Here is a 16,864-nt window from a genome sequence, read left to right as displayed (position 1 = left end):
ATTCTGGACATCTGTGTTGGTGAATCTTTTGCAATTTGTTTAATGAACAATGGAGGCTGCAAAGAAGAACGTTGTAGGTGGGATCGATCGGTGTATTAGCGGCCAAGTACAATACTTACAGCAACACAACAAGGACTACTTACTACGCCTAGCCGATGCTTGCCGCCAAACCCACGGATGAAGTCCTTCGTCGCGCCGTCGATCGCTGGAACGCAGGTGAGCACAGCTGTTGATGGGAAGATGAGGGCTGGCTGGCGTAGGTGAAGCGCTAATGTTTTTATCATAGTTCTGTGAGGTCCGGTTGCTAAGTTGCTAAATTAGCCTTAGCGTCGTTAGCAACAGCATTGTTAAGCCTTACCAGGCTGAGAATTTTTAACCGTGTAGTTACATGTACATGGTTTAATAGTATTGTTGATCTTCTGTCTATCCTTCCAGTCAGGGATTTATTTATTTTGTTTCTATCTGCATTTGAGACAGATGCTATCACATTAGCTCATGCTACAGAGGTTCGTCGATGATGGGTGTCCTTCGTCGCGCCGTCGATCGCTGGAACGCAGGTGAGCACGGCTGTCGATGTAACCGTGTAGTTACATGTACATGGTTTAATAGTATTGTTGGTCTTCTGTCTATCCTTCCAGTCAGGGGTTTATTTCTTTTGTTTCTATATTCATTTGAGAACGATGCTATCACGTTAGCTCAGTAGCTAAGTGTGTCACCGATGTATTGTCGTGGAGATAAAAGTCACTTTAAATGTCCATTTCGCGTGCTCGACTCTCATTTTCAAGAGGATATAGTATCCAAGGTGGTTTAAAATACAAATCCGTGATCCACAATAGAAAAAGGAGAGAGTGTGGAATCCAATGAGCCAGCTTGTACCTAAGTTACGGTCAGAGCGAAAAAAGATACGTCCATCACTGCCTCTCTAGTCCTTCACTGTAACGTTCCTCATCTACGAATCTTTCATCCTCGCTCAAATGAATGGGGTAATCGTCGCTTTGTCGCTCCGAATCTCTCTCGCTCCATTGTAAACAAAGGAAAATTGTGAGGAATTTTACCTCCTGTGACGTCACGCAAGGCAAGGCTTTTTTTTTTATCAGCGACCAAAAGTTGCGAACTTTATCGTCGTTGTTCTATACTAAATCCTTTCAGCAAAAATATGGCGATATCGCGAAATGATCAAGTATGACACATAGAATGGATCTGCTATTCCTGTTTAAATAAAAACAATTAATTTCAGTAGGCCTTTAAAGAGGCTGTTTGAAACATTTACACAATGACTAGAGCAGTGTTTTTCAACCTTTTCTGAGCCGAGGCACATTTTTTTCATTGAAAAAATCCCAAGGCACACCACCAGCAGAAAACATTACAAAATTAAACTCTGCACCCGATATTGACAGTAAAAAGTCATTCTCGCAATTGTTGGATAAAAATTCAAACCATAACCAAGCATGCATCACTATAGCTCTTGTCTCAAAGTAGGTGTACTGTCACCAATTGTCACATCACGCTGTGACTTATTTGGAGTTTTTTACTGTTTTCCTGTGTGTAGTGTTTTAGTTCTTGTCTGGCGCTCCTATTTTGTTGTTGACTGTCATGTCATGTACGGATGTACTTTGTGGACGCCATCTGCTCCACGCGCTGTAAGTCTTTGCTGTCGTCCAGCATTCTGTCTTTGTTTACTTTGCAGCCAGTTCAGTTTTAGTTTCGTTTTGCATAGCCATCCCTAAGCTTCAATGCCTTCCGTTTATTTTTGGTTTAAGCATTAGATACCTTTTTACCTGCACGCTGCCTCCCGCTGTCGTCTGCATATTGTGATCACGACAAATCATGTTCCTGAGATCTACAAAGCAATTAGCTACCTGCTGCTGATATGGAAGAGTATTACACAGTTACTCTGCCGAGCTCTTGACAGCACAGACAATAATTACTGGTTTGCAAAGAATATTTTTAACCCAATTAGGTGAAATTACATAATTTCCCACGGCACACCAAATAATATCTCACGGTACACTAGTGTGCCGCGGCACAGTGGTTGAAAAACACTGGACTAGAGGGTGCTAATTTTCCAACGTATTTTACACAGTATATCCCGCCCTCTTATGGATTCTCATAAGTAATGATGTGATTACGTACGTACGTAACACATGCAAGCGCAGTAACTTTAGGCATTGTTAGCTAATAATAGTAATTTAGATAGCGAGCGTTAACTGTCATTGATAGCATATTTTATCATAACAACAACATGACTGTTGCTTCTCTTAGACTGCTTTTGTATGTGTGCACGCGCTCCCTGCGTGTACGTGTTGTATTAATAAGATAGCCGGTGATGTTCTTGTTGTATGTTTTGCTTTAAAAAATGTTACTGTGAGGAAGTTGCAAACAGCACTTTTAAGTGCCAATAGGACAAAAAAGGAACTATACACTCAAATCTATCAATCAACATCAGTCCTAAATAGAAATAGCAAAAATGCCATTTATATTTTTAACCCTTCGAATGCTTTATTTTGAAAAATGTGCTTGGAGTTTATGAGTTATGCACATAGTAAATGTTAAGGGGTTAGGAGGGTACTGGGGTAAAGATCAGGGGCCGTACTTATCAAGCTTCTTAGAGTGCCATTTTACACTTAAGTCCTGAGAATTTGCGAAATTTAGTCCTACTCTCAAACTTAAGAATAAAAGCTTTTTATCAACGTTCTTAAGTCTAAGAATCACTCCTACTCTCCACCATATTTAAGAGACCTTCAGAGGTGTCTTAAGTGGTTAGGAGTTGCCAGCAGGGGATGGCACTGAGGCGAGAGAGACGTGCGCGAACGTTCAGGGAACGGAACAATGTTTTGTTTTTTTTGATGACGAGCAGCTGATCAAACGGTATCGTTTAGACAGAGTGGATATTATTTTTGTCACAGATTTAATACTTTTCGATTCCTTGTTGATTTCTGCATGTGTCTGCAGTGGGCTAGTATATATAGAGCCACCCACACCAGTTTCAAATTAGTTGCCTAATTAATTTATTGGAAAGAAAATGTTATGACAGTAGCGTATGTGTGTGGCCGTGAGGTGAGTGACGTCAGTGAGTGTGTGGGCGATAGAAGAGAGGGAGCGGTAGCGTGAGTGCCGGCGGGGACTAGTTTGTTTTGTATTATTTTGTAGTTTATTGTCAAAATATACACTCCCATTGTCCACTTAAATATTTCCAAGATATTTCTTTATTCTTAGACAACGGATTCCCTTCAGTGATTGGTCATTTCTATGGACACAGAAATGACGTCACCTAAAATTCCGTTTACGGCACATAGTAATGTCGTAATTCAGCTCTGAGTGTGACACTTAAGATTCAGTCCTACACTTCGCTGAAAGTGTGAGTAAGACGCTTGATAACTAACTTTTAAGTGCAGCTTTCAGCGAAGAATTTATTTACTCTTAAGTCAACTCTTAGCAGACTTCTTAAGAGTAATTCTAAGAAGCTTGATAAGTACGGCCCCAGACCTACATACCGTATTTTCCGCACCATAAGCCGCACCTAAAAACCACAAATTTTCTCAAAAGCTGACAGTGCGGCTAATAACCCGGTGCGCTTTATATATGGATTAATATTAATATTTATTTTCATAAAGTTTAGGTCTCGCAACTACGGTAAACAGCCGCCATCTTTTTTCCCCGTAGAAGAGGAAGCGCTTCTTCTTCTACGGTAAGTAACCGCCCCATAGAAGAGGAAGTGCTTCTTCTTCTACGGTAAGCAACCGCCCCCATAGAAGAGGAAGTGCTTCTTCTTCTACGGTAAGCAACCGCCCCCATAGAAGAGGAAGCGCTTCTTCTTCTACTGTAAGCAACCGCCAAGGTGAGCACCCGCCCCCGTAGAAGAAGAAGCGCGCGGATATTTCATTTCATTTGTGTGTTTCTGTAAAGACCACAAAATGTCTCCTACTAAGAGACACGCGTACAAGGTTCCACTGACTTTTGATATTCCTGTGAATCGCACTGTGGATACAACGGGAGCACGTACGGTGAATATCCGTTAGCTTGCCATGCTAACGGCCAGAAACTTCCACCCACGGTGATATTCAAAAGGAAGACCTTGCCAAAAGAGAACTTTCCAGCCGGCGTCATCATAAAAGCTAACTCGAAGGGATGGATGGATGAAGAAAAGATGAGCGAAGAGACCGGGTGACTTTTTTCACGCAGCTCCGTCCCTGTTGATCTACGACTGCATGCGCGTCCACATCACAGATGGTGTCAAAAAACAAGTGAAGCACACCGAAGAAGAAGAAGAATTCGAGGGATTTGTGGATGAGTAATAACTTCAGGACGTGAGCTTTAAATGTTTATTTTGTGTGTTGTGTGACATTAACGTTCGAGCAACGTTGAGTTATTGATGTTGCTATTGCTCTGCACTATTTTGAGTGTTACTATTTTTGTGATTGCACATTTGCACATTACATTTTGGGAGTGAACAGAGTTGTTAGAACGCTGGTTTGTAATATATTATTAAAGTTTGACTGACCTATCTGACTGTTTTTTTGACATTCCCTTTAGCGCAGCGTAGGTGCGGCTAATAACACGGGGCGGCTAATAGGTAAACAAAGTTTTGAAATATGCCATTCATTGAAAGTGTGGCTAATAACACGGGGCGGCTTATGGTGCGGAAAATACGGTATACATAATGTAATATTATGTATATAACATAATAATATTATTAATAATGTAATATTATTGATGCATTGTTATGTTTTTTGCTAATACAATTTTTAACAGCACATTATACCGGTAATCAGGCATTTTCTAATTTTATGGTTTCATCTTACAGAAAAATAGTACAATTTGTCCAATTTACTGTTTGGAATTAGATGGGACAATTTTGGTCAAATGTTTCTCTCAGGACTTTTTTCACATTTAAATATTTGCTTTTTTTTTTCCGGACTGATTTAGAGGTATGAGATAAACAGCAGAAACATATGAAGACATTTTTTATACACTCAACTCTCTGGGGACTTTTCCGTCCTGGCAGCACTTAAATGGGCCAAAAAATTGTGCAAATTCAATGATTGTTCCAATACGCCCACCTTCCCTAGTAAATCACACATAGACTGCAGTCCTGTGGGAAACACTAGTGCCACACACTCACTGAGGTGCCATTTAGCCATCACAACTGATAACTAAGCAGTGCAGTAGTCTCATTATTGACACTTCCAGTGAGCAATATAAGCACAGGAATAAAAGTAAGTCGTTTCTTTAATTCTTGTATTTCATCTTTGTATTTGTGATTGATATGTGCTTGATGTGTTGTGTGTGCTGAAATAGAAATGAAACTTCAACTCACCTCTTCAATAAAAACGGGCTCGTGTTCAGGCTCGATGGTCTCCACTTGAACGTCTTCGCTAAACTGCACCGTCTTCTTCTCCGTCTTCACTGTGACACATGTTACAAAGTACAATTCACTGAAGCCAATTTTTGACTTTTAAAAGTTGGGAATTGAAAATGAAATATTGACACTAGTGGATTTTCACCGACGCTATTCAAAGCCCTTAGAAGACAAAATGCAACTATTAAAGATTTGAAAGGAATGCAGTAAAACATCAACAAGACATAAAACAAAGTCATACAAAGAAGCAGGCTTGAGAGGATACATCAGGGAGAGGGGGCCATTTGTTATAGGGATTCTGCAGGTATCAGCCAAACTAATTTAACCTCTTAAGGCCCAAGCTGTTTGTTTACATGCTTTTTTTTTTATTTCTCTTTGCTATTTGGGCTTATTGGATCCTAATTAGAATAAAAATTAAGAACCATCTTTTGATATGATGTACTTAGCCCATAAGTACACAAACGTGCACTTCATGTTTAGTGACATGCTAATTCTTATTTTTACACTTTTTTTTTCCAAATTCCATTGTATGTTATACTCTTCTGACACCACCAGATGGCAGTATAAGTGTCCACATAAGCGGCCATAAGACCCCAATTCTGTAGCGTATACAATTTTGGAAATAAGAGCTAAAAGGTGCTGTCCACGCATGTGGCCACTAAGGCCTTTAGAGGTTTTAATTAAAGGCCTACTGAAAGCCACTACTAGCGACCACGCAGTCTGATAGTTTATATATCAATGATGAAATCTTAACATTGCAACACATGCCAATACGGCCGGGTTAACTTATAAAGTGACATTTAAAATTTCCCGGGAAATATCCGGCTGAAACGTCGCGGTATGATGACGTATGCGCGTGACGAAGTCAGAGTAACGGAAGTTATGGTACCCCGTAGAATCCTATACAAAAAGCTCTGTTTTCATTTCATAATTCCACAGTATTCTGGACATCTTTTGCAATTTGTTTAATGAACAATGAAGGCTGCAAAGAAGACAGTTGTAGGTGGGATCGGTGTATTAGCAGCGGACTACAGCAACACAACCAGGAGGACTTTGTTGGAGCGCTAGCCGCGCTAGCCGCCGACCTCACCTTGACTTCCTACGTCTCTACGTCTCCGGGCCGCCAAACGCATCGGGTGAAGTCCTTTGTCCTTCTGCCGATCGCTGGAACGCAGGTGAGCACGGGTGTTGATGAGCAAATGAGGGCTGGCTGGCGTAGGTGGAGAGCTAATGTTTTTAGCATAGCTCTGTGCGGTCCGGTTGCTAAGTTAGCTTCAATGGCGTCGTTAGCACAGCATTGTTAACCTTCGCCAGCCTGGAAAGCATTAACCGTGTATTTACATGTCCACGGTTTAATAGTATTGTTGATTTTCTATCTATCCTTCCAGTCAGGGGTTTATTTCTTTTGTTTCTATATGCAGTTAAAGCAAGATGCTATCACGTTAGCTCGTAGCTAAAGCATTTCGCCGATGTATTGTCGTGGAGATAAAAGGCACTGAATGTCCATTTCGCGTTCTCGACTCTCATTTTCAAGAGGATATAGTATCCGAGGTGGTTTAAAATACAAATCTGTGATCTACAATAGAAAAAGGAGAGAGTGTGGAATCCAATGAGCCAGCTTGTACCTAAGTTACGGTCAGAGCGAAAAAAGATACGTCCATCGCTGCCTCTCAAGTCATTCACTGTAACGTTCCTCATCTACGAATCTTTCATCCTCGCTCAAATTAATGGGGTAATCATCACTTTCTCTGTCCGAATCTCTCTCGCTCCATTGTAAACAACGGGGAATTGTGAGGAATACTAGCTCCTGTGACGTCACGCTACTTCCGCTACAGGCAAGGCTTTTTTTTTTATCAGCGAGCAAAAGTTGCGAACTTTATCGTCGATTTTCTCTACTAAATCCTTTCAGCAAAAATATGGCAATATCGCGAAATGATCAAGTATGACACATAGAATGGATCTGCTATTCCCGTTTAAGTAAAAAAAAATCATTTCAGTAGGCCTTTAATGTTGTAAATTTGATGTTTTATGTGTTATTTACGGTTTTTAATGTAACCTTGCTGCTGCCCTCTTGGCCAGGTCTCCCTTGGAAAAAAGATCTTTGATCTCAATGGGATTTTACCTGGTTAAATAAAGGCTAAATAAAATAAAAAATAAAATAGAGTGTGTGTGTGTGTGTGCCTGTACATACTCATCTCAGGCTCTGCGGTGAGATCAGCAGTGACAAAGTTGGAGGGGAACAGCCCCACCCCTTGATACGTCTCCCCCTTCCACCAGTTGGGGTCACTGCGTTCAAGAGAGCAGAAAAGGACATTTTAGTCAGCTGACAATGTAACAGTGGTCATCCTGCACACGCCAGACTCAAACTTGTGACCACAGATCCCCACTCATGTAGAGTCAGTGTCTAGCGGCGCTAGCCAATGAGCTCATCGCCCTGGACAATAAGCTCAGCTCTTCAGGCGGGAGTGAGGTTGATACAGTGTAGTACAGGGGTCGGCAACCTGCGGCTCTTTGACCACTCTGATGCGGCTCAGCTGCATACTTGCCGACCCACCCGGTTTTCCCAGTATACTTAACGACCCCCCCGACTTTCCCAGGAGACTGCCTCTCCTAGAAATCTTCCAGGGCAAATATTATCCTATTTTCACTCTAATTACTTAATCAAGGGCGTGCCCTAATGGCACTGCATTAATTGTCCTCTATAGCATTCACAAACAGCGTGCCAGCCCGGCCACATGTTATATGTTGCTTTTACTTGCGCACGTAGGCGACAGCAAGGCATACTTGTTCAACAGCCACACAGCTTACACTGACGGTGACCTTATAAAACAACTTTAACACTGTTACGTTACAAATATGCGCCACACTGTGAACCCACACCAAAAAAGAATGACAAACACATTTCTGGAGAACATCCGCACCGTAACACAACACAACAAATACCCAGAATCCCATGCAGCCCTAACTCTTCCGGTCTACATTATACACCCCCGCTACCACCAAACCCCCCCACACATCAAACCCCCCCCCCCACCCCCCTCTCCGTGCGTCGGTTGAGCGGAAGAGTTAGGGCTGCATGGGATTCTGGGTATTTGTTGTGTTGTGTTTATGTTGTGTTACAGTGCAGATGTTTTCCAGAAATGTGTTTGTCATTCTTTTTTGGTGTGGGTTCAAAGTGTGGCGCATATTTGTAACGTAACAGTGTTAAAGTTGTTTTTGTACGGCTACCGTCAGTGTAAGCTGTGTGGCTGTTGAACAAGTATGCCTTGCTGTCACTTACGTGAGCGAGCAAAAGCTGCATTCAACATGTGGCCAAGCAGGTACGCTGTTTAGGCAGGCTGTAGAGGGCGCCAAAAGCAGTGCCAGCACGTCCTGAAATTTGGGAGTCTCCCGGAAAATTGAGAGGGTTGGCAAGAAAGACGCTATCAAGCATCACTCAATTAAAAGTCGCGGGCCGCACTAACATTAAATTTCCTTATTAAGATGCGTGCCGGTGCGTGTGTCAGAGACCCATGGTTAACATAGCGCAAAGCAATTTAAGCTTTGTATGCGGTGTTTTTCATTTTAAATTTTCAAAAAAATTTTGTGGCTCCCATTGTTTTCTTTAATTTGTGAAACTTTCCAAAATGGCTCTTTGAGTGGTAAAGGTTGCCGACCCCTGGTGTAGTACATCACGAGGCCCACTGTTGCTGCTGAGTGTGTGTCTGTGTGCTTGCCTGTCATCTAGGATAGTGATGATCTCCCCCGACTTGAAGGTGAGCTCGTTGTCCTCGGCGGCCTCAAAGTCGTAAATGGCGCGGACCTTCCTGCCATCAGACTTGTGTGAGGGCAGCAGGGTAGAGGTGTTGGGGTAGAGGCTGGACAAGGACGTCTGAGGTCTCTGCTCCTTCAAGGACAGCTCAATAGCTGCATGGGGTGCAAAAAAGAGTGATGACGCATTGATTCTAGGGCTGGGTGATGTATGGAATATACTCGATATATCGCGGGTTTGTCTCTGTGCGATATAGAAAATGACTATATGGTGATATTCGAGGATACATTCTCACGCAGTTGCTTTTAGCTGCGGGCATTACACTACAGGCTCTTCTGACTCTTTGTTGTCTCTCCTTCTCACAGAGACATAAAACAAGCGCACCTTCTTACATACGTCACATACGTATAAGCCCTCGCGGAGCAGAGAGGTAGCGGCGTGAGTAACGTTAGCTGTGGTGCGAGTGGTAATAAGAGAGAGAGAGAAGGTGCGAATCTGGTAACAAATGAAGGAAGAATTAATTCCCAAGAAAAACAGCAGGGGGTCCATCGTCTGGCGGTGGTTTGGCTTCAAGCGGGAAGATGTCGAACAGACAACCGTAATTTGTCAAGTGTGGGGCGAAAGCGTCGCTACAAAAAGTAGCATTACTGCTAATATGTAGCATCATTTGAAAAGTCACCCGCTAGAGCAGGGGTCACCAACCTTTTTGAAAGCAAGAGCTACTTCTTGGGTAGTGATTAATGCGAAGGGCTACCAGTTTGATACACACTTAAATAAATTGTCGAAAATAGCCAATTTGCTCAATTTACCTTTAACTCTATGTTATTATTAATAATTAATGATATTTACACTTAATTGAACGGTTTAAAAGAGGAGAAAACACGAAAAAAATGACAATAAAATTTTGAAACAGTTTCTTCTATTTTGACTCTTTAAAATTCAAAATTCAACCGAAAAAAAGAAGAGAAAAACTAGCTAATTCGAATCTTTTTGAAAAAATAAAAAAAAAAAATTTATGGAACATCATTGGTAATTTTTCCTGACTAAGATTCATTTTAGAATTTTGATGACATGTTTTAAATAGGTTAAAATCCAATCTGCACTTTGTTAGAATATATAACAAATTGGACCAAGCTATATTTCTAACAAAGACAAATCATTATTTCTTCTAGATTTTCCAGAACTAAATTTTTAAAAGAAAATCAAAAGACTTTGAAATAAGATTTAAATTTGATTCTACAGATTTTCTAGATTTGCCAGAATAATTTTTTTGAATTTTAATCATAATAAGTTTGAAGAAATATTTCACAAATATTCTTCGTCGAAAAAACAGAAGCTAAAATGAAGAATTAAATTAAAATGTATTTATTATTCTTTACAATAAAAATAATAAATTTACTTGAACATTGATTTAAATTGTCAGGAAAGAAGAGGAAGGAATTTAAAAGGTAAAAAGGTATATGTGTTTAAAAACCCTAAAATCCTTTTTAAGGTTGTATTTTTTCTCTAAAATTGTCTTTCAGAAAGTTATAAGAGGCAAAGTAAAAAAAATAATGAATTTATTTAAACAAGTGAAGACCAAGTCTTTAAAATATTTTCTTGGATTTTCAAATTCTATTTGAGTTTTGTCTCTCTTAGAATTAAAAATGTCGAGCAAAGCGAGACCAGCTTGCTAGTAAATAAATAAAATGTAAAAAATAGAGGCAGCTCACTGGTAAGTGCTGCTATTTGAGCTATTTTTAGAACAGGCCAGCGGGCTACTCATCTGGTCCTTACGGGCTACCTGGTGCCTGCGGGCACCGCGTTGGTGACCCCTGCGCTAGAGAATGAAGAGTGCTTGAAACTCCGCATGTCAACATCTCCGTTCGGTGCCACACCCACAAAATGCCCAAGCAACCATTTCCACATCAACACCGTATGAAAAAACTAGTCAACAACAGAAGGAGATAACGTCCGCAGGAACCTACCACATAGCGAAGGACATACACTATTTGATTTCCTATTATGAAGCTCATTTTTATTTGACACTTATTGAAATATCTTGTGTGACATCATGCACAAAAGTGCACTTTATTTGTTTTAAACTATTGTAGTGGCGTTCTGTACAAAAAGTGCACTTTAATTTAGTGTTGTTTTGATATGTCATCTTAGTGACATCATGCACAAAAGTGCACTAATAGCTTGTTTTAAAATGTCTCTGACAATCTTGCACTTTCTGTTTTGGAAATGACATGAATGTTTGTGCTACTGCTTAATAACTGTTTCATAAATACTCTTTTGCTCAATTGACTTAGTTGTGATTTCCCTCTCTGCATGAAAGTTTAAAAGTAGCATATATTAATGAAGTATGAAGAAGAATGTTTTAATGTAGACACATAGAATCATCATACTGCTGTGATTATTTGCATCAAGTGTTCATTCAAGGCTAAGGCAAAATATCCACATATATATCGTGTATCGTGACATGGCCTAAAAATATCGAGATATTTAAAAAAGGCCATTTCGCCCAGCCCTACTTGATTCTATTTTTAATCAAACTCAAGATCAGAGACACGGGTTCAAAGCAAGGGTTCTTAACCTTTTTGACCAGGGGCCCCAAATGTTCCACTACAGAGGGGCTCACATAAATATCAACACTGGATTAGTAATCTTACTCTTAATTTGAAACAAATGTAATAATTATATCTAACCTACTTACAATTAACAATCTTGTCAAATGACATAAAACCACAAGTTAATCACAAAGATGATTATTTATTCAACACGTAAACTTTCGGCTTACGTCAGGCAGATAATAAATAAAATAAGTACTAGGGGTGATGTTTGATAAGAAATTATCGAGTTCGAGCCTATTATCGAATCCTCTTATCGAACAGATTCCTTATCGATTCTCTTATGGTGTCCAGATAGGTTGTTGTATATGGAAAAAAACACACAATATTTGGTTTAACAAAAGCTCACTTTTATTGTATAAGAAAACAATTTAATATAATAAATAAATAAATATTGACTGTTACCCCCCTAAAAAAATAAAAATAAAAAATAAATATTGACTGTTGTTACCCAAAGTATATTAAGTGGGATTTTTCAGAAAAACAAATATATACAGTAACACAAAAACAACCTGTCTCTGTGATCACTATAGGTGTATAAATAATAATATAGTGTTAAATAAAATCAGTTCCTCGGGCACAAAACTGAAAATATTACAGCTCTCCAAAAAGTGCACTTCTGCTGCTATTGGAACATAACTGTTTGTTATGATGCTTTGACATTTTTGCACTTTATTTCTTTATTGAAAGAGAATTCTATGAAGAGAAAAGTTGTTTGCAAATGTGGTTACAATGCTAAAAAATGAAAAGTTAAAGCTAAAAAAAGAAATACACTTTATTGAGTTAACATTATTTCTTTATAGGGGGAAAGATGTTATGAGCTAGGGGATATAACAACCACACTACCCATCATGCAACGGGAGTGACGAGCATGCGCGGTAGCCCCGAAAAGTGTTGTTGCATGTCGCCACGTAAGAATGAGGTCATGAGCACGCTGTGAAAGTAAACGTCAAGAACTCAGCCAACACGCCTCGTCTGCATTATTTATAATTAGACAGACAACACATCTACAGTGTGATTTTGTAACGTTTACAAGGAAAGAAAAACAAAAGTTAAAAAAGGGAGATGTGTTGTATATATATGTATGTGCTGCGGTTGCTTTAAGAACGTTGCGCCAGCTGCCGTAAAGGAGGTGCGTTGCTAGCCTGGTTGCTATGTTTCCGGTTGGTCGTAAAAGTGTTGGTCATGTGTTTTACCCTGCTCAAATCTCTCAGTAAAGTTATTCATTGGATTATACCTTTTGTTTTAACTTTATTACACCTTGGAGCGCTTTTTCCGGTCCATTGTTTTTCCTGCTTTCGCTATCTGCGCCTAATGACTGAGCTACTTGACGACGTCATTTCTTGTGATGTTCCACGGGGCATTTCTGGTCGGGACGGGATTCGAATAAAGAATCAACTCTTTTCCTTTACTATAGTGGTCCCGATAACGGGTACCGGTTCTCAAAAAGGGATTTGAGTCCGAGGACTCGGTTCTTTTCTTATCAAACAACCGGGAAAACCGGTTTCGAGTATCATCCCTACTGCTAGGTGGTCTTTATTTTCTGGCAGACCATGAGATCAAGGAAGCGGAGTTCGAAAACCATCTACTGTGTGGAGTCATAATATCATAATGTGTGTATGAAGAAGGGCAAACGGGTATTTGTTTTTGTACGTTTTTAAATTACCTTTGGCCAAGTCTTCTTCTTCTTTCTTGTTTGAGGAATTTGCAGGATCCTTTGCCACTAATGCAGGACTGGCTTTAGCTTGCTCCGCAGCCTGCAAGACGATGATCATCACATACTGTACATGTCTGGATACAAAACATATCATTAAAAAGAATGTACCTGCGAGCCCACAGCAGGGAAGGTAACTCCTTGCTCGCGTAGATTTTTGATCATAGCCGAGATCAAACTGAGTTGGGGGTCACTGCGGAAGTCCTCTGCCCACTCCACCATCAGTGCCTTCAGCTTCTCACACACTTTAGGGTGGCCCTGAAAGAAGTTGTACAGCAACTTGAAGCTAACACAGTCCGATAAGAGGGTGCAGAGATGAATGGCTACCTTGTTTAGGACGTTACTGACTTCACTGGCAAACTCTCTGGAGCACACCTCCAGGTGGAAGATCTTGCCACAGTTGGAGACGCATGCACCCAGAAGCTGCGAGGACACACTATTAGCATTCGTTCATTCAGAAGAAGAAAAATACGCTTTTTAAAGTGGCGGGTGAAAGAAAAAACCTCAATCCTCATGACTAAGTGTATACGCCTGCGGAATAAAAAAAAAAAAAAAAAGGAAAACCACAGGCTTTGCTACACATCTTCAAATCACACTCGGAGCTCTGCGAGGCTAAATGTGAGCATTATGTTAGTATGTAGCTCACATAGCTCTGCTATTGTTGCCAAACTAGCATGTTAAAATGTAATGTCTGCATGTAGCTCACAAAGCTATACTCGTGCTGCTAACCTAGCATGATAATAAAATGTCATTTTAGCATGTAGCTCACATGGCTATACTAGTGTTGCTAACCTAGCTTGATGTTAAAATGTAATGTTGGCATATAGCTCACATAGCTATACTATTATTGCTAACCTAGCAAGATTCTGAAAAGTAATGTTAGCATGTAGCTCACATGGGTATACTAGTGTTGCTAACCTAGCTTGATGTTAAAATGTAATGTTGGCATATAGCTCACATAGCTATACTATTACTGCTAACCTAGCAAGATTCTGAAAAGTAATGTTAGCATGTAGCTCACATGGCTATATTAGTGTTGCTAACCTAGCTTGATGTTAAAATGTAATGTTGGCATATAGCTCACATAGCTATACTATTATTGCTAACCTAGCAAGATTCTGAAAAGTAATGTTAGCATGTAGCTCACATGGGTATAATAGTGTTGCTAACCTAGCTTGATGTTAAAATGTAATGTTAGCATATAGCTACATAGCTATACTATTACTGCTAACCTAGCAAGATTCTGAAAAGTAATGTTAGCATGTAGCTCACATGGGTATACTAGTGTTGCTAACCTAGCTTGATGTTAAAATGTAATGTTAGCATATAGCTTACATAGCTATACTATTATTGCTAACCTAGCAAGATTCTGAAAAGTAATGTTAGCATGTAGCTCACATAGCTTCAAACAGGTACATTTTCCAAACAAAACGAAAAAAAGCAATCGTATGAACTTATAAGACAGGTCTATAGTTTGTAAAGCTGGTGTTTATCTCCTGTCTCCTTACTTTTACATTTGGGCAATTCATCACATTGTTTTTAACTTGTGTCACTTGTGTTTTATTGTATTTTATTACGTGTGTCTTTAATTTCGATAAGAGAACCGTGTGAAAAAAATGGCGAGCGATTTTGAGGAATTGATACGATGGGAACCGGTTCGGAAGAAGAACCCGCTTTTGATTCCCATCCCAGTCATGGATGATCGGTATCGGAATTGGCAGCAGCAGAAATTCCTGATCGGAAAATCCCTAATTGAACTTTAATATTATTTGACCATGCAACAACATATTACGAGCTTATTCCATAGCATTTTTATTTAAATTATCATATATTATTATTACACTATTTAGATTTGTTATGCATATTTGAGACGTGGCCCTCTGTAAAAATGAGTTTGACACACAGGGTTTCCCCTAAACTGCCAAGATACCTGTGGCGGTGGGGGTGTGGTTAAGGGTGTGGTCACCATGACGTCATCCAGTAATTTGCAGATTTTGCTACTTTTTCAAAAAAATCCAATAATGTAAACATACATTTAAAACAAATCTTTAATTAATTAGTAACAACATATTTTGTATGCCTTATATAGGGTTGTGAATAGGGATGTCCGATAATGGCTTTTTGCCGATATCCGATATTCCGATATTGTCCAACTCTTTAATTACCGATACCGATATCAACCGATACAGATATCAACCGATATATGCAGTCGTGGAATTAACACATTATTATGCCTAATTTGGACAACCAGGTATGGTGAAGATAAGGTACTTTAAAAAAAAAAAAAAAAAAAATAAGATAACTAAATTAAAAACATTTTCTTGAATAAAAAAGAAAGTAAAACAATATAAAAACAGTTACATAGAAACTAGTAATGAATGAAAATGAGTAAAATTAAGTGTTAAAGGTAGTACTATTAGTGGAGCAGCGGCACGCACAATCATGTGTGCTTACGGACTGTATCCCTTGCAGACTGTATTGATATATATTGATATATAATGTAGGAAGCAGAATATTGATAACAGAAAGAAATGGGGGGAGGGAGGTTTTTTGGGTTGGTGCACTAATTGTAAGTGTATCTTGTGTTTTTTATGTTGATTTAATAAAAAAAAAAAAAAAAAAAACCCGATACAGATAATAAAAAAAACGATACTGATAATTTCCAATATTACATTTTAACGCATTTATCGGCCGACAGCGGGTGTACTTACCGTGAGCGCCTGCATGGCTACATGGGGGTCCTTGTGATTCACTCTTCTCATGATGGAGCGCAGGCATTCTTTCGGCCTGCGATACGTACAATTATCAAATGTGTGTTATCACATACAGTAGCATACGGTGAGTACAGTGTATAGCTAACCCAGTGCGCTGCTGTCCTATCTTATCGCATAGGTCCAAGATGAGGCCCCAGTCCTCGGCTGTGTTCATCTCACTGGTTGCTTTCTCTACGGGGGACAAAACAAAACATCATTTATCATCATCTATTGGGGCTCCAGTACTCTGGAATGCCCTCCCGGTAACAGTTAGAGATGCTACCTCAGTAGAAGCATTTAAGTCCATCTTAAAACTCATTTGTATACTCTAGCCTTTAAATAGACCCCCCTTTTAGACCAGTTGATCTGCTCTGCCCCCCTCTCTTTCGTGGAGAGGGGGGGGGTCCCCGGATTGGGTGACCACAGATGAGGCGTTAGCTGTCCAAAGTCGGGACCCAGGGTGGACCACTCATCTGTGCATCAGTTGGGGACGTCTCCACTCAAGATGATCTCCTGCTGGCCCCACTATGGACTGGACTCTCACTATTATGTTAGATCCACTATGGACTGGACTCTCACTATTATGTTAGATCCACTATGGACTGGACTCTCACACTATTATGTTAGATCCACTATGGACTGGACTCTCACTATTATGTTAGATCCACTATGGAC

General features: G+C 39.9%; 1 protein-coding gene across 1 annotated transcript in view; it reads right to left on the bottom strand.

Moving 5' to 3' along the window:
* The window catches only part of stam (signal transducing adaptor molecule (SH3 domain and ITAM motif) 1), a 31,943-nt gene that overhangs the window by 13,026 nt on the left and 2,053 nt on the right, over positions 1-16,864 (bottom strand). Inside the window, exons 2-9 of the mRNA XM_062023771.1 lie at positions 16,297-16,381; positions 16,148-16,223; positions 13,764-13,859; positions 13,548-13,694; positions 13,389-13,479; positions 9,076-9,265; positions 7,551-7,645; positions 5,318-5,406 (exon numbers count right to left, since the gene is read on the bottom strand). Coding sequence (XP_061879755.1) covers positions 5,318-5,406; positions 7,551-7,645; positions 9,076-9,265; positions 13,389-13,479; positions 13,548-13,694; positions 13,764-13,859; positions 16,148-16,223; positions 16,297-16,381 — 869 coding nt within the window. The remainder of the gene's footprint in view (positions 1-5,317; positions 5,407-7,550; positions 7,646-9,075; positions 9,266-13,388; positions 13,480-13,547; positions 13,695-13,763; positions 13,860-16,147; positions 16,224-16,296; positions 16,382-16,864) is intronic.

This window comes from Entelurus aequoreus, linkage group LG16, assembly GCF_033978785.1.
Source record: "Entelurus aequoreus isolate RoL-2023_Sb linkage group LG16, RoL_Eaeq_v1.1, whole genome shotgun sequence".
Classification (NCBI taxonomy): domain Eukaryota; kingdom Metazoa; phylum Chordata; class Actinopteri; order Syngnathiformes; family Syngnathidae; genus Entelurus; species Entelurus aequoreus.
Note: the sequence above shows the minus strand (reverse complement) of the source record. Positions and strands in the feature narration are given on the sequence as shown.